Here is a 21,425-nt window from a genome sequence, read left to right as displayed (position 1 = left end):
TGTTTTCTAAACATTAGTATCTTTTTGTGAAAGAAATTAAAGCGGTGCGCAGAACAAACCTAAATGATGACTCCCACGTCGCTCAGCTAAATAAAAGAGGTTAAAAAAAATCTCGGTTCGGTCCGTTAGGAGAAGGTTGCAAACAGGTTTGGCGATCCACGGAAAGCTCGACCGTGACAAAGCTACGTTAGTGAACGCAGCATCCTGATATAACCAGCTCTGAGTCCGTCTGTTGGAGAGCACGTGAACCATCAGATACCTCCATATCGCATCATCATCATCATCCTCTTCTCAGTATAAATCTATGCACTCAACGGCATAGGCCTATAGCCTAAAACATTTTGAACTGTAAATCAAAATGAACAATTAATAGTCGTGCATTAACGAGTGTTGAAAGATGATTATTGTTTTATCAAGATTTTTTCCCTCCTAATGTTTATCGAGAGGTAAAGATTCAAACACACAAGTTGGTACTTAATTTCTTCTCCCCAATCTGAAAATATTTACATTTAACGCACTTTGTCTTCTCGTGTATAAACAAAGTGAACGAAATGAAGCTGATTTATAAATCTAGAATAGGCCCAGGGTTTATTTAGAAGAAGATAGGCAAGATATGAGTCGGGCATATGTCATGTACAATATTCGCCATCATTTATTTCCCTTGAGCTATTTAGAATCAGTGCTTTCACTCAAAGGGCCCGACACACACAATGACTATCAGCTCAAAACGGGCTTATTTCTCTAGCACGTTTCACTGTCTCTGTGCTCTTAAAAGAATAAATGACACAATTGTGTTTTGCCTATAGGGATCATTATTGTGAGGTTTGCTTTTGGAGAAAGCAAGGAAAAGAAAAAAGAAAAACAACAACAACGTAGGCTGATTCAAAGCATAGCCTATGTAATGAATGAATACTAAACAAATAAACAATGCAATAATTAAACAAAGTTCACAGCTGAATAAGTAAACCCTTTTGATATTATTTGTTAATTTATATGTTTACGTTTTAATTGACGGAATGTTATAATTACAGTGTAATTGATTAGTTAGTCGCTGGGTAATATTAGTGAACTATAGCGTACTTTTTTGTAATAATTTTGTGGAACGTCTAGTAATTTCACGTTTTTGTTGTTGTTTTTTATTACTGTGTGGTAATTAGTTTTAGCAACAAGCAATATGTGTAACATGCACACAATGAATAAACGTATTTATGTCTAATGAAGATGCAGTTTGAGACATTATAGCGGAGGGAAGGTTTCAAATGAGCATTGCGGAATCAATGAGTGGCTCTAAAGTGTAATGATGAAATAAAAATCGCTGATTGGACAGACGCGTGACAACGTAACCAATGAGAGGAGAGATGGGGAACACGAGGAGCGCGTTATAATGAAGGAGAAAATATGACGTCAATGTAGGAAGTCATTGTAGAGCAACACTACAGAGATTAGTGGCAAAAGGGAGCGTGATGCCGAGGAGTTAGAGCACCCCAATCTCTCCACACCTCAACTTTGAAAGAAAGTTCAATAACCATAACAAAAGGACGTGGACTACACAGATCCACTTGCTTTCCACATTTCACCTTGAATGTAACAACACCTTGGAGCGCCGGCTATATTCATCTTTTTCTTTGCCTTAAGTGCAAGGATTTTTATTTGCGCGTAAGAAATGTTTATTTTGTACTTTTTCGGGGATTTTTTTATTGCGTTAACCTTTGAGTTTTGTTAGTCGTTTCGTTGATTCCTATTAAGTTTTTTTTTTCTTTTAGAAAATTGTACAGGAAAGTTGTTATGAAGACGACTTAAGTGCTCATCCTTTTCTTATACTATGGAAGGATCCAGTGGGTCTAGTTTCGGAATAGACACTATTTTGTCCACAACCAATTCTGGCAGCTCAGTACTGATGAACGGAGATTTTCGCCTCGTTGACAGTAACAGAACAGCGGATTTCAGGAGCCAGGCGACCCCATCACCATGTTCGGACATAGACACTGTGGGAACAGCCCCCTCATCCCCGATCTCAGTTACGATGGAGCATCCCGAGCCGCATCTGGTCCAAGACAGCCTTCAGCATCACCATCACCATCATCATCATCACAGTCAGGCTCAGAGTTTGCAGCTTTCACCCCAGCCTCATCCGCTTGGCCAGGCTGGCTGTGCCCCCAGGACTGCCACCTCCTCCTTTCTAATCAAAGACATTTTGGGCGACAGTAAACCGCTAGCAGCGTGCGCTCCTTACAGCACCAGTGTACCATCTCCACATCACAGCCCCAAAACAGAGAGCGGAACCGCCCCGGACGGCATCAGGCCCAAACTAGAGCAAGATGAAAACAGAAGCAAACTGGACAAAAGAGATGACATTCAGAGCGATTTCAAATGTAACGGTAAGAGTGCGTTTTACACGCAAAATAAATAAATACATAATAAAAACTTAGGGTAGACCTTTAGATCACAGTATCCGTTTGAAATTAATACTTTTTGGTAATAAAATTGAATCGATAATTAATAACAGTTTGAAATTCAGAAGAATTGCCAAAATACACATATTATTGTCAATACGTTGTACTTACACAGTAATATGAACATTGCATCTGTACCGCGAGACAAAAAATAACGTTAGCAAATCGATTACGAAAATATCGAAAAACATTTCAATATCTTGAGAAACTTTTCTGTGTTTTTTAATATTGCAAATCTAAGCTGTGAGTTTAAAGAAGTCTCTTCTTCATTGTGAAGTTGGAAGCGCGTGGAATTCTTCACAACTAATTGTTCACATTAAATAAAAGATCCAGATTAAAACAAGATTTTTCGACTAAACGTAAATACTTCTTGGCTGGGCTGTAGCAATAAACGCTGTGGGCCAACCGCTTAAATATTGCATGCATTCAGTGGTACAAAATACCCATAACATTTTACTTAGCCTATTATTATAATAAAAAAGACGTCCCTATTAAAGCTAAATAAATTGTTTGTTTGTTTTTGTATGTAATTTGATTAAGAACCAGTATTACAATACAAAAACAATATTGGTAGCCGGTCACTGAGGTTATTCTTTGATATTAGCATAACAGATGTAAAGGCTGGTGAATTTTGCCCGGTGTGGAATCCTCCCTAGTGAGTCAATTAGAGAGATTATTGTTCTTCCTTGAGGGGGGATCACGGAGCCCAGCAAAAACGGATACAAATAGAGATAGATTGAAATATCGATCCTGCTCGTTTTGCTGTAATATTTTCGACATGCGAGATACCTAATTTATTTGGGAGACAAATGTGTATATTTTTGTTTACCTGCAATTTGATTCCCCCCCCCAAAAAACCCTGCACTCATAATACCAAGACGAAATAATCAGACCGAACCGTATTTAAATTTGCGTATGTAACCGAGGCCTATAACAATCTCAAGTTACCAAAATAAACATTTTAAACAGTAATTACTAAATTAGACTGTGTTCTCATTTTTAGTAAACTCACTTAAATAAAATATAAATGGACACATTCGATCATTTTTAAAATAGGCCTACATTTTCCTTAATTTTTTATTGTGCTAACTTCTTTAGGGACAAAAGAAGAGGACGATCGGGAAATTTCTAGTTCGAGAGACAGTCCGTCAGGCCGCTCCAAAAAACCTCGTAAAGCGCGGACGGCCTTCTCCGATCATCAACTTAACCAGCTGGAGCGCAGTTTCGAGAGACAGAAATACCTCAGCGTGCAAGACCGAATGGACCTGGCAGCAGCCCTAAACCTCACAGACACACAAGTCAAGACCTGGTATCAAAACCGACGGTAAGTTTTCACATACCATTTATGAAATATAATAATAATAATAATAATAATGTTTTTAGATTGTTCAAGCATTTTACCTTTTTTGTATATACATTTGAATCTTTAGCAGTTGTCAATAATTTGAGATGTTATTATTTATTAGTTAAGATTTTTTATTATTATTATTATTATTAAGCGAACTTTTAAATATCTGAACGGCTTAACAAATAATTTTAACATTCTGTCTGAAATTGTATTTTACAGCTTTGTCATATTAAACAACTGCAAATCATTTGATTGCAATTAGCAGTTCACGAAAGACGCTAGTTATACTTAAAGCAACGCACTTTCATTTTTAAACTATTCAATTTGTATTAGATTTAGTATAGCTATTATTATATAGCCTATTTATAATAACAACTGATTTTAGTCATGCCGTTTACTTTTGTAGAGCGTTCACTGAATTCGAAATGGATCGGAAATCACAATTTGCCCAAATTTAATAAAAAAAAACAAGGCCGAAAAAAAAAATGTTTTAGTCACAAACAATTATCAATATTCTGATGTATTTTACTAATATTTTCGGCCTAACGGTTTTATTGATATGGAGTTTACCTAAATTTGTTTTGTACCAGAATCTAAAATGTGGGCTACTTCTCGAACAATCTGGTCCAGAAGGAGCCATGTGGAGAGTTTAATAATTGATTTCTTGTATTTTGATCTCATTATAGGACGAAATGGAAGAGGCAGACGGCTGTCGGATTAGAACTGCTGGCTGAAGCTGGAAATTATTCGGCCTTACAGAGAATGTTCCCATCTCCGTATTTCTACCACCCGAGTTTATTAGGTACCGTGGACAGCACGACAGCGGCCGCCGCCGCTGCTGCCATGTACAGCAGTATGTACCGGACTCCGTCCACACCGCATCCATCTCTCCAGAGACCGCTCGTCCCCAGAGTGCTCATTCACGGCCTGGGGCCCGGGGGACAACCGGCACTAAACCCGATAGCAAACCCACTAACGGGCATACCGCATCCTCGGTAAAACGAAAGGACACTGAGAGACAAATATATCACACGTGATGTGACAGACTGTGCTGAACTTTCGCAAGACGCATTTTTTCCTCCAACACTGAGAGACGATTTTATCGAAGAAAAAGATGTATTATTTAATATGGATCATTTCTGACGTTTAGGCCAAACTAGGCCTAAACCAGACGAGCCTGTGACCGTGACAGTAAAAGGACTGTTCATTGTCAGATTGTTTGTTTTGTCTTTTTTTGGTACAGATACTAATACATACGCTTATAAAGTTTATTAGATTTAAAGAAAGGGTGAAATAAAGACAAAATGTTAAAAAGCTAAGGCGCTTTCACTTGAACGCCCCTTCATGGTTACTAGGCTACTTAATAGGACCGTTTTGGGCCTGTCCTGTTGTTTAAAAATGTAAAAAGTTTACAATTTGATTCCATAATTGCACACAATTCAAGAAAGGTTCGTTATGGTAAATGATTTTTAGCATCAGCTGTGTTGATTTTTTTAAAGCTGGATAAAAAGAAAGAAAGAAAAAAGAATAAAAAAGAAAAAGAAACATATAATTTAAACATCTAAATCTCTAACATATTGGCCTAATTCTAATTCTAATTATTCTCGGCACTTGTAAATGATAGGCCTACAACATAGCATACAACATCAGTTTAAGAGGAATTAACAAAGCTTTTTTAAAATTATTATTATTTTTAATTGTATGGTAGCGTATATAGGCTACTTTTTAGTGAACAACATAAGTTCTTTGTAAACTCTATAAGCCCGTCTGAACTCATTAGCATAGGCGTGTATTCAAGTAAGACTCGGGACCGGTCTGCTATATGAGAATAGATGGTTTGACGCATTTGCTCTGGGAATGGCGAAGCTGCTCCCGGTCTGGCAGCTGTTCTGTGGGAGAACCGCCGCGGACAGACAGCAGGCGTGAGCCTTCTCAGCGTGAGTGAATTAAAAGAAACATTCCATATAAACAATTATAGACCTCTGACGATGATATTCGCTATTAGTCATTCGTTTTAATCAGCGACACTTAGGACAATGCTGTAAAGAACACAACCAAACAAAGACCCACTTTCTTCATTTAGCCTATTTAAAATTTGGAGTTGCCGACTTTACATTTAAAACAAAATTTCACTTGTTTCTTAGTCGAGCACCCAGTTGAGATCGATATGCGTGCTTTTGCCTGCTCCTTGCCTATTTAAAATAGCGATTTAAACTTAAATATATTTTCCCCAGTCAAATCAGTATTTCTTTCCCAGTTCGTGCTGGTCGCACAATGAATAGCACAGTTCTAACATTAAAACACTAAGCTAATGAATAAAAAGGTCCCAGTGAGTGGATGTCTATGAACGTTGTCTAAAAAGAACAAAAGGAATTTTAAATAAGGGACGCAGCCAAATTGAAACGAGAAACAAACTAGCCAAAGATTACACAATACATGATACACGACCGCAATAATTCACATCCTAGCATAAAAATAAACGAGACCTAACTATAAGTAATCACGTGGGGTTTCTTAGGGGAATGTAATTAAGTGAACATTACAATGCTTTTCTTTTTCGAGCACGATATCATCCCCCGGAGGACTGCATATACTGCAGGATAGAATAGCCTCAGGGCGCGTTTGTTTGGGTTCCTCTAATTGGAGAATAGGCTGCTGATTTCTGCGCTGCTAAATTCTTATTAAAGCCAAGTTGACCTTTGCTATGTGGTTTGAAACTATATGAGAAAGGCACTCCAGTGCATGTCTAACATTTTCTCCATAATAATAATAATAATAAAAAAAAGTTAGGTCTAAGTCAAAATTATAAAATATATGCAAACAAAAGCGTAGTGTAAAAGATCCAAAATTCAGTATCACACGCACACACACACACACACACACACACACAAGGAACATAATTTTAGTCAATCTAAGAAATTGTCAAAACTGTTAAGCTTTCGGATCGACAACTAACAAAGGTATGGGTACCCTCTATAGAGTTAAATTCTTTAGCGTTTGCATGCGAGAGAAATTCAGTCAGTTGTGAATTTAATAGCACATTCAGTTGTAAAGCCATTTAGTAATTTCTAGATCATTTAAAAAGCTTGTGTTCTGCTGTAATGCTGTAGTACCCGGCTTGCATACACAATCTCCAAATAACCTCATTTAACATGGGCCAATAATATAAGCTGCACATTGATGCTCTACTTGCATCATTTGAATCGCTTGGAATGCGTTAAAGAACTGTCATATTTTTTGTTTTGTTTTTCGTTCATTGGATATATTCAAAACGCATCAAATAATATTAACATAAGTTTAGTACCGAAAAAAGTGGCATATCGTAAGAAATTTAATTTAGTTAAAATAAATAAATAAATTACAGGCTCAAGATTAATGCAAATGAGTTAACCGAAACTATGTGTAAAGGTAAATTCCGACGTGCCCCAATCGGTTTTCCAATCCAGACAAAGTACTATTTTCAAACGCTTCTCTAATTTTTAAGGCTAATCGACAGCGGAGTGGCTATGACTGTTTAGACTATATGAAAAAAAGAGAAAAAAAAAACCCCGCGCAAGTAAATAATTTGAGACAGACAAGATCCCTCAAAAGTGCATTTTATAATGTTTGTATTCAGCATTTGTTGTACAAACATTATGTTGACATATATTTCACTTTTCAGTGCACCACAAGCAAGTTGAGTGTGGAGACATTACCCTTATGTGGTATTGCTGAAAGTTTAAAATCAGTTTAATTCATAGGAAGTGGTGCTTGATAGCAGCATCCTCAAAACAATGTGGGGCAGTAAATGCTCAATTTGTTGTGGCCTTTTGACCAAGATCTGTTAATTTTATTTAACCTATGGTTAAAATTGACTTCCAAAGGGTTGAAATGAGGGAAGCCATGGACTGGTATCAAGCTAGGTGAGAGGAGGGGTCCTGAAATTAAAAGAGGATGTTCAGACCTTTCATTTACATGGCACACATTATAGAAACAGATTGCTGCAAGGAATTGGTTTGTTCTTGTTGCTTCCAGGAGCCCAAGTAAGGTTTTGTAATTGCCACATTTTCCAGCTGGTGTCATGTTAGGGATGTCTTACTTATTATCCTAATGAGGGAAACGCACCAGCTCTCAGAGGCCTGCTCATTACCACATTACTCGCTTGCACTTTCTTAATGCACCATCTTTCATACTCAAAAGGCAGGGATATATCCAGACAAACTTCTCGAAGATGGTCACGTTGCAAGGTCACTCACTGAGTCGTTGAAAGGCGTCAATCAGTCGTGTGGGATTTAAACGACGCACTCAAGGCCCGAGTCATCGCAGCACCTCACAAAACAGCATGGAAGTGCCACATTAAGCATCTGGGTGTCCCTTAATTATCGTGGGTTGGATTCTTAAACTTGCCCTGTGGTGATGGCGAGGTGCCAGGATGATGAATTTTAAGATTGTAGGTTGTCAACGTGTGCATTTTCAAAGCAGGCTGAATTGGAGGAAGGGTTGTAACAAGGTTAGAATCGTTTAAAGTGTGAAAGGGGATTTCTGCCAGGAGGCAGGAGTGGTTGACAGGCATTGTGGTGCACCTCTGCATTATTAGCAAGTTTTAGAAATTTTTGTGAAGGTGTGAAATGGACTAATACTTTTAAAAATGCTTTTCAGATGCTTGGTTATCATAAGAATGATATGTCCCTAAACACTCAAATGATTAATCAACACTCAATTCAACACTCAAATGTTTTTTTATGAGGTCCCACTGCTAATTTCCATGGCCATACTGTTTTCAAACTCACAAGCAGAAAATCTGACAGTTATCTGGCGGTATTAAATAAAATAGGAACTGCAGTGCCATTAGATTGCGAGTCAAAACTTTTGATTAATAAACTGATTAAATCTCTTTTCCAGCACATACATTCGCAGATTTTTTCTTTTTTGTAAGTGCAAATAATTTGAATTAAATTGCCAATAAATATGAAATAACAACTCAATTTGATTTTAGAAAAAAGATCTACATTTCAATATGAATGCTTCAGCCCATATATTTTCATTGTTGACATTCAGAGCTGATGGGCTGGAAGAATGTGTTAAAATCTAGCACCAAATATATTTTTCACCAGTTATCAGTTCAATCATTAGTGCAAATGTCTATTTGGGTATTATTCATAGATCATGCATGTATAAAACTGCCATAAAAGGATGCAACTGTCAGAGAAAGAGGAAGAACCCAAAGAGAAAGTCAAAAATAATTCCACATATAAGCACCGAAGGAATTTTTTACTGCAGCTCACCTGGTTGAGTTTGATTCCCAGAGCACACACAAACTATTAAAATGTATACTTAAAACGACTTTGGATAAAAAGTGGGATGTACAATACATTCCCAGGAATATGGGTGTTGGAGTGGAATACAGTAGTGCGCCCTGGTTCTGGTTTCCCCCCTCCAAAATTTATTGGACATTGCATTAAGTTCCAATGCCAAAATCCACTGCCAGAAAACTGGAAAAAAGTATTTCATGAAAAGCAAGCAATAATGTTTTTGACAATGAAACAGATGGTGAAAAGGCTATTATAATTGCAAATAATTGACTCCCACATCTAAACCTACTTTTGTGTCCAAAATGACATACTTCTCACTATGCACTATGTACTTGTGTATGCATTTTATAAGGTAATTTTGTCATTCAAAGTTACAGTCTGAGAGCCCCTCCCTTTCATAAGTAATTAAAGCTGTGACAGTTGAGTACATTAAGTCTCCAACATTCCACTCATTGTTTTCCTGTTAATTAAGTGCATCATCCATGTATTTAAAAGTGCACCATTTCTTTTGGACTTGTGTGTGTGTGTGTGTGTGTGTGTGTGTGAAGTCCTAAGTGAACTGTTATTTCTATAAATTCCATAGTCCTCATTTCACTCAGTCCTGCCAGGTATTTAAGAAGGAAACTTATTACAAGTGTCCTGGGCCATCATTTCATCAGCCTTTTCCTTTCTAAGCTGGAACAGTCATCTTCCTGCTCATGTCATGACATTAACGCTCATCCATGACACTTCTGCTGAATGATGCATTAGCTGAGTGCTATCATGGTTTAAACGCTCTCATCATTTCAGCAAAACCAGCCTTTTCTACTCTCCTTTTTCTTCTCAAGTGACGGGACAGCTGATGGCGGAGAAGTTCTGCTAGCTTTCAAGTTTCAAACCAGCCACCGTCATTGTAAGTGTGGCCACATGAAGGAGCACAAAAATTTCTGAAAAAATTCTGTCAGCAGCAATGTCAAAAGCTTCAATTCTTACAGAGCAATTAGGGGTTTCATCATCTCCGAGAGGTGTCAGCATTCATTACGGCTCAACAACAGCTAATTGCTTCAAGGTTAAAATTACAGATCTGACAGCATTATTTTAAGTGACAGACTCGAGCTCTGTGATGCTTCACAGTGGCAACACACTGACATTAAGAGAGACGAAAGAGAGAAAGAGTGCAGCTCGGTCATAGAGAGAGAGATGGAAAGATAAAACGAGTGCGGTAGAGAGAAAGGCAGGGGAGGAGAAGTGCTGTTGAAATTACTGCACATTAAAAGTGCAATCTGGTACATCTACTAAAGCTCTCGTAGGAATCCACTCAAGGCCAGATTTCTAGTAAAAGGCCCATATGATCAATTCTTCACACAAACACCTATTTATACAGTCTTTTCTTCCCCATTTCCCTAGCCAATCCCATATGCAAGGTAAAGCAATGACAGTACAGGTACATGTAAATGATTCACATCACAACTAATGAGAAGGGAGATCAGACTGAAATTAAGAGTGGATAAAATGCTCAGTTTTGTGCAGGGCTGCTCATTTATGTGCTTCTAAATCTTTAGGCCCCTGGTGGCTATGAAGTGCGTTCTGAATGCATTGTAAATTAATTACTGGAAGCCTGATCTAACTGTGGAAAATACTTTGCACCCATAGGATTCAGCACAGTTAAGATGGTCGTCATCTTTATTTGTTTGCCATGTCATTACGGCAAGCTGCATGAAATGCATTGTTACTGTTGGCCATTCTCTTTTCTTTGTTTTTCTCTTTTTTGGAGCAGTGGTATGGCTTTTGCCCGCAGTCATCATGTGGGTGTAGGTGTGTGAGTGTGTGGACTACACTTCAAATTAGAAAGCTGGTGCGTGGGGAAAAATTGAGCGTTTTTGAGTGAAATGAATTATAGATTGCTGCATGCATGCTGGGCAACGGCTGGAGCCATTTCTTTCAAGTGAGCAGTTGTTTACCCTTCTCTTTTCCCCTCTTCTTAAAGTGGAATACCTGATCCTTTGAACTGATTGTTTGTTTAACCGCTGTTGGGAACGTAGAATCCCTGAGGTCTGAGCAAGTGTTGATCTAAGATTGGATTTAAAATTGTCTAATGAGGAACTCTTTGGATAATTAGCACAGGCTGAAATGCTTGTTAATTTGAGGACCTCACTACGCAGTTCAGGGGAAGGAGGGGGGGGGGGGTCTAGATGAAAGAACACAGAAAGCAGGGTTAATGAAAATTATCACATCAACTTGGTCTCTACCTTTTGGTGTTATTCCTTGTTCTGTTTTGACTGCGTCATTAGGGGAGCAATGGAACAATTCGCTGTGTAGTTCATGGAGAGGCGAGGACTCCACACTGGAGAGCTGCTGGTGTGGCTTTAGCTCCATAATGGTAATTAGACGCTTGGAAGTGTTGCTCGGTGAGGTCCAGCAGGAAATGAGGCCGTGGCACCTTGCCCGTAAGGGAATGATTGATGTCCCACCCTGTACTCAAACCTTGAGCTGTAGGAGACAACAAACAAGAGCTGTGCCCATTTTCGATAATCATACAAGTCATGACTGGCCATAGAGCAAAAGCTATTTTTTGACAAGTATTTCATTAGGTCAATCCATTTGGGACTGGCCTGTTGACACCGAATAACTTGCGTAAATAGAATCACCATCAGTTTATGTATAGTCATAGCCATTTTACCTCTCCAGTCCAATATAAGCATTAGTCCATTGCCCAAGTGTGTCTCTCAAGAGCTAAACAATAACACCACATGTGGCTGTTATGTTTTAAAACATGCTGTCCGATAGTGTCTGCATAGTTTGTCTCCTGCTTTTCACTACATTGGAGGGGTGATAGGTTGGGTGTGTTTTGTTTGTTATTTCTGTTTTTTCCTCTGAAGCCCCTGAATGTAGAGCAAGGAGAGCTCATGCTATGTCAGAGTTAATTGCATTTTTAAATTGAGGTTGTCTTTGGGCCGGCTGCTGGGGAAGAGTGACAAAGCCAGGCTATTAAGAGCACGGAGGGTGTGAGGAAATAGGGCTGAGACGAGTTAGCAGATACCTGTGAGGTACAAGCCCAGGCCTGCCGCATGACAGAAATGTGATTAGAAGCCGGCGTTAAGCATCAGCAGGTCTTCCTCTACCCCTCTCGACGGCTGTGGGGATCCAGCTAGAAAACAAGTTGTTGATTGCTGCTGAATTGTCAGCTTTTTTATGTCACGTAACTTCCTAGGCCTGTGAGGACTGGCAGTGGAGCTCCATTCTATTAATATCTGCTTCTTGCACCTGTGTGGACAACTGGCAAGATGGAGAGAAATTGGAATATGGTAAGAAATGCTAAGAAGCAGCCCTTCAGATGTGTTGGTGACAGTGGATCTTCTTGTTATTTCAGCTTGGTGTTCATCTGGTGCAGGGTTTTCAGAGTTGGCAACAATAAACCTCTCACCATTGGTGGAGGTATTTTTTCCCCCTCTTTCCTCTCCTCACTTCCTCCAGCCAGTAGACATCAGATTTAGAGTTGTCTGGAGCAGCTAAACAAAACCGATCTGCCGCTCCCCAAGACTGCAGGGATGCTCTTTTTAACCAAGTTATTTTCTCCGATGCTTCACAAAGAAGCTGGCCCCCTCAGCTGAAACGATTTGCAGTCCACAATACGTCAGCTTAACCAGCCAGGTCGGGTCAAGTTGAGCCAGACAATGGGCTAAAGTCTCTCACCCAAGACTGCTCTGAACCAATTCCCTCAGACTACCAAAGCTGAAACAAAGTATTACACAAACAAAGAGCTACACATTGAGGAACACAGAATTGTGCACATTCCTGAGATGGAAAAAGGAGCTTTGTACTTGAGATGAATACTTTAAATTCAGAGTAGTGCTATTAATCAAAAAAGGTATACAAAAATCGAGTCAATCTGCCTGTTAGATTAACTTTAAAGATGCACACATAAGGGGCTAATAAGCAAGGAATTGTAATTAGGAAGACAGTGTTTATTTATAATTATGCTTTATTTATGTCGTTTACATCATGTTATGCAATCTAAAGTTTTTTGATGACAAAACCTGTGTGATCTGTTCACAGGGAATTCACACAAATCTCTGGTTTTATTTTCTTTAGGTGTATATTTTGTCAAAAATCTTCATGTGAACAGTTACCAAGTTCTTCATTCTGGAATTATGCATTTCAGGACATATTGCAGGATATATTTTTGAATGGTTTAAGTTTGATTGACCTTGTCCCTTCATATGCTTGGGTGCTGTTTTGTGATATATTTCACAGAAATATGAGTTTGTTTCTCTTTAATCTTTTTTTTAGGAAATTCCATACTGTTTATGCAATGATGAATAATGAATCCTTTGGTGAAGGCACACATTTATTCTATATTTACCCTAATATATGAGCAATCCCTCATATACATCTAATATCACTGACTTATATCATATCTCATGGAAAACCCATTTATAAAATTTTGTGATGTCAATAATACAGAGAAACAAGAAGCTAGTCACGTCCAATGGCAGGATTAATCAGTCTGCTGAGCTGATTGCTAGTGAAGGAGGGCCACTTACAGCCACTGTGCTGTGATAATAAGGAGGTAATTGCTTATTGTCAGTTATACCCACTTAAGGCCCTGTGTCCGCGGGTAGTAGACAACAGCTCCCACTCATACAGTGAACAAAGACTACAGCTGAGCATCCTCTCCATCTTGCTGGTCTCTGTGGAACACAGACACACTGAGTGCATGTGAGTATGCTGGTGAAAACAGTTTATAGCGTGGTGTACATGTAATCATGTAATCAACATAATCTCTATAAATGGCCAAAAAATTATGCTTGTTTGTTAGACACGGTCTCGTACTGCTTGTAGATGGCCGCAAATAATTTCATGCAGGTATGATAAACTATGATAAATTGTCCAGTACTAGCGTGCTCAATCAGATGTTAAATATACAGATGCGTACTCATGCATACACTCACCCGCCCAGACACAGACACACACACACACACACACACATACACACACACACACACACACACACACACACAGACAGACAGCAAAACTGTAAACACACAAACTCATGCAAACCTCTCCACATGTACATCCTTCCGGCAACAACAATGGAGGCCGGATGCGGGAGACGAACATCTGATTTGTCACATTTGAAACGCTAATGTTTAAACCAAAAGGAAGAGGACACAGTAATGTGTTCATTCATCTGCATAAACACCACCTGTCCCAGCACAGACAGCTCCTCAAGCACCGAAAGTTTAGTGGCAGCCTACGCACCAGCCAATCAACGCCAGCCCAGCTGTGGTACCACCATACCGATCGTTTTCAAGTGTCAGAAAGCGCTCAGAGTGGTGCTGGCGGTGCTGGAGCATGCTTTCATTTCATGTCATCCACCAGTGAGAAGAAGAGGCGACACACTAACACAAAGAAAAACAGGGCACACAATCACGACTGACATACAGTGGTAATTTATGCTGCCCCTTTATTTACGCCTGCAATGATTCCATATATTCCTCAGGACCTGCTTGAAGGGTAATTTGGATCATATTTTGTATACCGCAAGCTTGTTTCCTGCAAAAACATCCATCAGTTGTCTCAGGTGTGTGCAGTGAGTTATCAAATTTCATAGTTCCATTGATCACTATGAAATCCTTTATATCATAATCATGCGTTGAACAGATCTCTAATGCCAAAGTCCTAGTTTATTTGTTTATTTTTGTCTTTTTTGTGTACTTTTTCAAAGTTAAAATAACTGTCATATTTGTGACTTTGTCTACATTGTGGGCTTTAAATACTGTCCTCATTGTAAAGTTTTAATCAAAGACAGCTTTCTTCGGAGACAGCTTGTCAAAGAGGCAATGTACAGGCTTTGCACATAGACATTTACTGATTCTTAAATAATGATAATAGAACACTAACACATCGTAGTGTCATTTTGTTGAGTGGTGAGCTTTTTTTTTCATATTCCCTCTTTTATACATTACTTCAATTAAGTGTGGTTCAACTCTAACTCACAAATTCTGCTGGTCATACAACTGCTTAAGAAGTGGCTGGAATACTGTCCATATCAAGTAACTAAAGTCAAGCCTTTCTTCTATTTATGCGATAGCTGTAACAATAGTTACAGTGACTAAAATAAACATCAAAGATGATGACCTCTGTGACCACAGTGAGAAATAATTATATGAATTGATCAAATGTTTAATAAACAATATTAATAAACAATCCCAGTCTGTGGGTAAGTGCATATTAAATCCTAATTAACCGACGCCCCTTTTTTTTTTTTTTTTTTTAAACCATGTACAGAGTGCATGTTGATAAGCAGCTGAGATGGAAAGACAACAACTGCATCTAAAATCTCAACTCACATCCCTCTTACTGGAAACTTATCTAAAGAAAGAAAGTTTGGAACCCAACCATATTTAGCACTCTAAAACAGGACTGACAACCATATTTTGCTGGGGTGTGATTGTATAGCTTCCGTGAACATCTAAAGGAGTCACAGAGAGAAGCCACAGAGAGGCCAGTGATCACTTTGAGTGATTTGTTCAGTAGCTGAGAAGAGTAAAAGTGCACCAGTCAACTTCTGTTCATCAAGAACTCTGTGTAAGGCTTGCCTGAGTGAACAATAGACAACTGCTGAGATGTAGGAAGTGCTGCAAAATATTGCAGAACAACTTGTTTCAGTATGTAAAAAGGCCTGGGAGAAAGAATCAATGATTTCATTTTCAAATTCTAACAATTATAATAATGATAGTATAGCATGGTTTTACTACTGTGAAATACAAATATTACAGAGTACTAAACTTGGTCTGAATACTTTTGCAAGGCACTGCTGTTCTTGAACATTATTCCAGTCATCTCACATTACTCCAGTATGTTCAGTTTTCATTGCTTTGATGTTTAATACAGTACACTGAAAGTCCTATCTCAGTCTTTCTCGGTACAAACATCTCTTCATAAAACCAACAGTAAATATCAGTTCATTTTAATGTTTACTGAAATGCCCTTAGATATTTTCAGACTGAAAGCAATAGAAATAAATTACACTTTTCCTTTGATAGATACAATACTGGAAAATTGTCAGTTGTCTGTTTTTATGGAAGTATGATATAAGTAATAGCCTTCATCTCAACCTGACTCTTCTTTCAAGAGAAGCTTTCAGAGACACAATTGCGGACAAAGTCATTCAAGCGCCACGGATATCATACAGAGGATACAGAGGGAAGAAAGGAACAATTAGAGATCATTTGGTGAAAGAGGCTTTCCATTGCTTTCAATCCAAAGGCCTTTGTCTTTTGTTGACCCCTCTAAGAGCAGAGTGGATGGAGGAGGGGGCCTTCCCCTAGACTCAGAACTGGAAACATACCTGACTCTTTCATCTTTGTGCAAGGGAGAGAGTACAAATACTACTGTCTGCCAACCACTTTAATCAACTTAATGCAACCAGCAGTCACTTACAAAGAACTCCACAGATGGAGGCCTGAGACTGAGCTTTCAGGAAGCCCCATGGCCCAGCATAGGGTGGATAGACTGGGGCATGGGGTTTAGGAGAAGACAAGGGCTGCAGGACATAGGGGTGACACTCAGACAACCTGTCAGCAAAGTCATACTGGTCCGTGTTGGTTTTACTCTCTCTCTAAGTTTCTCCCTCCCTTTCTCTTGCTGTCTTCCTCTTTCTCAGCAGTCTCGTCTATACAAGGGCTACAAGCACATCTGATATGATGTACGGGTGATGGACCTTTGTTTAGTTCAAAGGTTTATACCTCTTTATTCCAGTCCCTTTGTGGATCTTAGAGCGCTGAAATATGTATCACTGTCCCTTTTTATTCTTGCCATCAGAAGGGGAAGGAAATCAAAGCTAAAACTTTCTCTGAAAGTCAGTTTGGAACCAAGAGTCCATTCAAAGTCATCCTCCACTAACCTACTATCCAGCGTAAAAGGAATGGGAAAGGCCAGAATCTGAAGGTTCTTTGGTTTTAACATTCTCACTCTTATTCCACATACTTATTTATTATAGAAAGTGTAATGGCTCACATATATACAAGCTTGAAGAAACAAAAAGATAGATCAGGCTTTGGGCATCTTTTCTGGTTGTAAATCGGTTTTGGAGCTGGAGATGCCAGCAGATCCTGCTGGGAGCACTGAAATATCTGGAACAATCAAGACTGATGGTGATTTATCCGTAGGACCAGGTTTGGGGTAAATGTTCTTGTTAAACATCACAACAGGCACCAGAATTGTGCCTAATTAATGAAAGCAAACAAACAACAAGGTCAAAAGGGCACCCACAGAAGGCTCTTCTAATTTTACATCATATACCAGAGCTTTACAATATGTGACTAATTTTCATAGATGTCTGGAATGAAGAAAGTGAAGACCAACTAATCAACATGATTCATATTTGAAATGGTAAGCAAGACATCTTTGGAGTGAATATTCAGAGTTCTACTTTCAGTTTACCTTTTTGATTGATGAATATAGACTACTGCTGTTATGAACAGTTATTTCCTCCTAAAATAGCCTGCTTATCATCATAGCCTTTGGCTGTAGTATTTGCAGTATTTTACAGTGTGTTCAAGCACATCTTTTTAGGCCTGACGCAGGTGACTTTCATCGCATCTAGTTCTTTGATGTCGGTTTATGTCACAGGCTTAACTCTCTAAAGTTGTTGTGGTCACTCCAATGTCTTACCAATTTTAGGAATACAACCGTCTAACTTGGCAGCTTGATGAGTCATCGTCATATGCAACTGAACGATTTATGGCTTGGAAACAAGAGAAACCACCATGGGCCAATACTCTCTACTCCACGCATGTGTGATCTTATAAACTCAAGGGAAGGGTAGATGGGATTACGGAGACTCCATTGTCTCCCCAGTGGGACAACTAATGATGTTCCTCAGTCGTGATATCTCTTGTAGACCGTGCAAGCATTTCTCCACCTACCATGCGTCCTACAAAATGCGCCGAACACTGATCTTACAGTAAGCTCTCTAAAGCTGCACTCAGAGTTGAAAAGACACCCGGTGTAAATACTGGGGGCGTCACCAACAGCAGCTGCAGTCAGTCCACTGAGAGGCTGATTAGCTTTCCAATGGATCCCTCAAACACATCTATCAGATTCCCTGCTCATCCAGTGATCCCCCTGTATTGATGTATAGCATTAGATACAACACCTGCTGTTAGTCAATTAATTCAATTGTGTACATCAGGACATCATTTAAGTTGCATTGTGTTTTGAGGAGAGCAGTGTAATCAAAGATTAAAACAAGGCTTATTCTAGATGCTTTAAGGAACAAATCGGCAGGATCAAGGGAGAGTAATATTAAATGAACTTAACTCCTGTTAAAAGATCAGTAGACAAAGAGTTCTGTAGTAATTAATAAAACTCAAAAACAGAAGTCACTAGGCCTTTTCTCATGACATATGCAAGCTCTAATCATGACAGAGCTTTCAGTCGTTTCTAGAATAATAAATTACATGCTTTAAGGCCTCTGTTTTCCCATTGCTCTGGCAGTAGTCACCTGTGCTGAAACACTTGATTGGTTTGCATTAGACAGCAGCACTGCACTGAAAAAAACAATTTACTTAATTTTTATTTTGTAAGTTTTTGCACACATAAATTAAGTAAATTTTAAGTATTGAATTAAGTAAAATCTACTTAACTAAGTTAAATAAGTAAATTTAACATGACCAGTTAGAGTTTGATGAGTTATTTCTACTTAATTATTTTGTTAAATATCCAATACTCATGTAACGCGGCTGACAAGACGTGAGACGTGCGGATCCATATGCAAGCTTTTATTTAGGAGAAGACAGTGACGTGGTCATAAAACAGGCATGGGTCAGATAAAGGCAGACAGGTATATGGCGGGCAAAACACATGAATAGTCCTAGGGCTAGCGTAGGTCGATGATTGGCAGACAGAACCACAGGGGGCGAGACTAGAGGGATAAATCCAGGGAGACAGGCAAAGATCAGAACTGAGAAAACTGACAAGGCAAGGCAAAACAAGGAAACAAAACTAACAGGCTAAGTAGTGTAGCTATCAAACTGATAAGCGCTCAACAATACTCGGCAGTGCAATGGGATCAGAGTGAGAGTTAAATAGGGGATGTGTGAGTGATAACAGCTGAGTGCAATCAGTGCTGTGCAATCAACAGTGTGTGTGTCGTTAGTGCAGTGGATGATGGGATATGTAGTCCGGGGTGATATGCAACAGTGGGTAGTGCAAGAGTCAATGAAATGGGAAGGGTCACCTCTGATGGCTAGCAGACGGAAGTTCATGGACCGGATACGATACCCCCCCCCCAAAGGAGTGGCTTCCAGACGCTCCAAACACTTTTACGATTCCAGAGGGCGGTGGAGTGGAGGCGGAACAGGGATGGAGGGCCAGGTCCCCATGGAAGTGGAGAGACCGGGAACTGAGGCAGAATCAGTGGAGCAGAGAGCCAGGATGGAGCCGGCAGTACAGGTGGAGCAGGGAACCACCAGAGCCAGACAGCAGACCACCACGGCGGGGCAGAAAACCACCACGGCAGAGCAGAGGACCACCAGAGCCAAACAGTAGACCACCACGGTGGGGCAGAGGACCACCAGAGCCAGACAGCAGACCACCACGGCAGAGCGGAAGACCACCATGGCAGAGCGGAAGACCACCATGGTGGAGCAGAGGACCACCACGGTGGAGCAGAGGACCACCACGGCGGAGCAGAGAACCACCACGGCGGAGCGGAGGACCACCACACCAAGACCACCACGGCGGAGCAGAAGACCACCACGGCCAGACAGCAGACCACCACGGCAGAGCAGAAGACCACCACGGCAGAGCAGAAGACCACCACGGCCAGACAGCAGACCACCACTGCCAGACAGCAGACCACCACGGCAGAGCAGAAGGAACAGGAAACCCCCCGGTGAACCACACCGACCAGGAGACCATGGCAGAGACTGTAACAACGAGAGAGCAGAGACAGACAACACAGACAGAACATTGGGGTTGATAGCCAAGGCTGCACGTTCAGAGGCAGCCTCCTTGGCTGGGTCAGGACAGGACAACAGTTCACAAACGACCTCCACGACCGTGACAGGACAGGATGAGGATTCCCCGACAGCCTCCATAGCCGTGACAGGACGAGCAGGGGGATCGTAAACGGCCACTATAGCTGTGACAGGACAAGCGGGGAGTTCACAAACGGCCTCTATAGCTGTGACAAGACGAGCAGGGAGTTCGCAAACGGCCTCTATAGCTGTGACAGGATGAACAGGCAGAGAGTTCATAGACGGCCTCCTTGGCTGGAACAGGATGAGCAAAGAGCTCGTAGACGGCCTCCTTGGCCGGAACAGGACAGGCAGAAAGTGCGTTGCTGGGCGCCACCACTACGCAAGGAACTGATGCAAGTGTCGCCATCTCAGGAGGTTCTGCAGCCTGCGCCGCCACCTCTGAAGAGACTACAGTGGACACCATGGCCTCTGGGAGCACAGCAGTGGACACCGCCACCTCGGGAGGTTCTGCAGCGTGAGCCGCCACCTCTGGAGATGTTGTAGCCGGTGCCGCTGCCTCTAGCAAATCGGCGATGGAGTACACGCCCCAGATACACCATAAAGCAACCCCCCATATGGGAAATGCTGCAGACAGGGGAATGAGTTCAGGAACAGGAGGGCTAAAGTGAGTGGATTTGGGGATACCAGCTGCACGTGCAGACACCAGTGGCGCATCCCTCACACTGGACACCAGACTGGGATACCGACGGACCGACCCCGACAATCTGGGTGCAACAGACAGGACGTGACATTGCTCTGGATGATCATCTGTGACGTGACGTGGCTCTGGACGAACAGCTGAGACGTGGCGAGGCTCTGGATGAACAGCTGAGACATGATGAGGCTCTGGCAGATCAGCTGAGACTTGACTGGACTCATGAAAATCAGTTGTGACCTGACTTGACTCATGAGAATAAACTGTGACTCGATTTGACTCAGGACGATCAACTGTGACTAGACTCAACTCAGGAAGATCAACTGTGACTAGACTCAACTCAGGAAGATCAGTTGTGACTAGACTCAACTCAGGAAGATCAACTGTGTCTAGACTTGACTCATGAAGATCAGCTGTGACTTGACTAGACTCATGAATATCAGCTGGCAAGCCCTGCTCGAGGGTTAATAACAGACTTGCAGTGTCCATACCTGGCCAATGTCCACATGAAAAGCTGCTGGATCCTTGTGTGGCCGAGTATTCTGTAACGCGGCTGACAAGACATGAGACGTGCCGATCCATATGCAAGCTTTTATTTACGAGAAGACAGTGACGTGGTCATAAAACAGGCATGGGTCAGATGAAGGCAGACAGGTATATGGCGGGCAA

The 21,425-nt window shown here is 40.7% G+C and overlaps 1 protein-coding gene across 1 annotated transcript; it reads left to right on the top strand.

The window, feature by feature from the left end:
- The first annotated feature begins 1,460 nt into the window (after window positions 1-1,460).
- Window positions 1,461-4,945, top strand: LOC107564632 (barH-like 2 homeobox protein). Its single transcript, XM_016249761.1, has 3 exons — window positions 1,461-2,378; window positions 3,552-3,777; window positions 4,488-4,945. The coding sequence occupies exons 1-3, from the start codon at window positions 1,823-1,825 to the stop codon at window positions 4,798-4,800; spliced, it is 1,095 nt and encodes a 364-aa protein (XP_016105247.1). The 5' UTR covers window positions 1,461-1,822; the 3' UTR covers window positions 4,801-4,945.
- Window positions 4,946-21,425: the final 16,480 nt, after the last annotated feature.

The sequence above is a fragment of the Sinocyclocheilus grahami genome, unplaced genomic scaffold (assembly GCF_001515645.1).
Source record: "Sinocyclocheilus grahami isolate Dianchi unplaced genomic scaffold, SAMN03320097.WGS_v1.1 scaffold951.1, whole genome shotgun sequence".
Taxonomy (NCBI): domain Eukaryota; kingdom Metazoa; phylum Chordata; class Actinopteri; order Cypriniformes; family Cyprinidae; genus Sinocyclocheilus; species Sinocyclocheilus grahami.
Note: the sequence above shows the minus strand (reverse complement) of the source record. Positions and strands in the feature narration are given on the sequence as shown.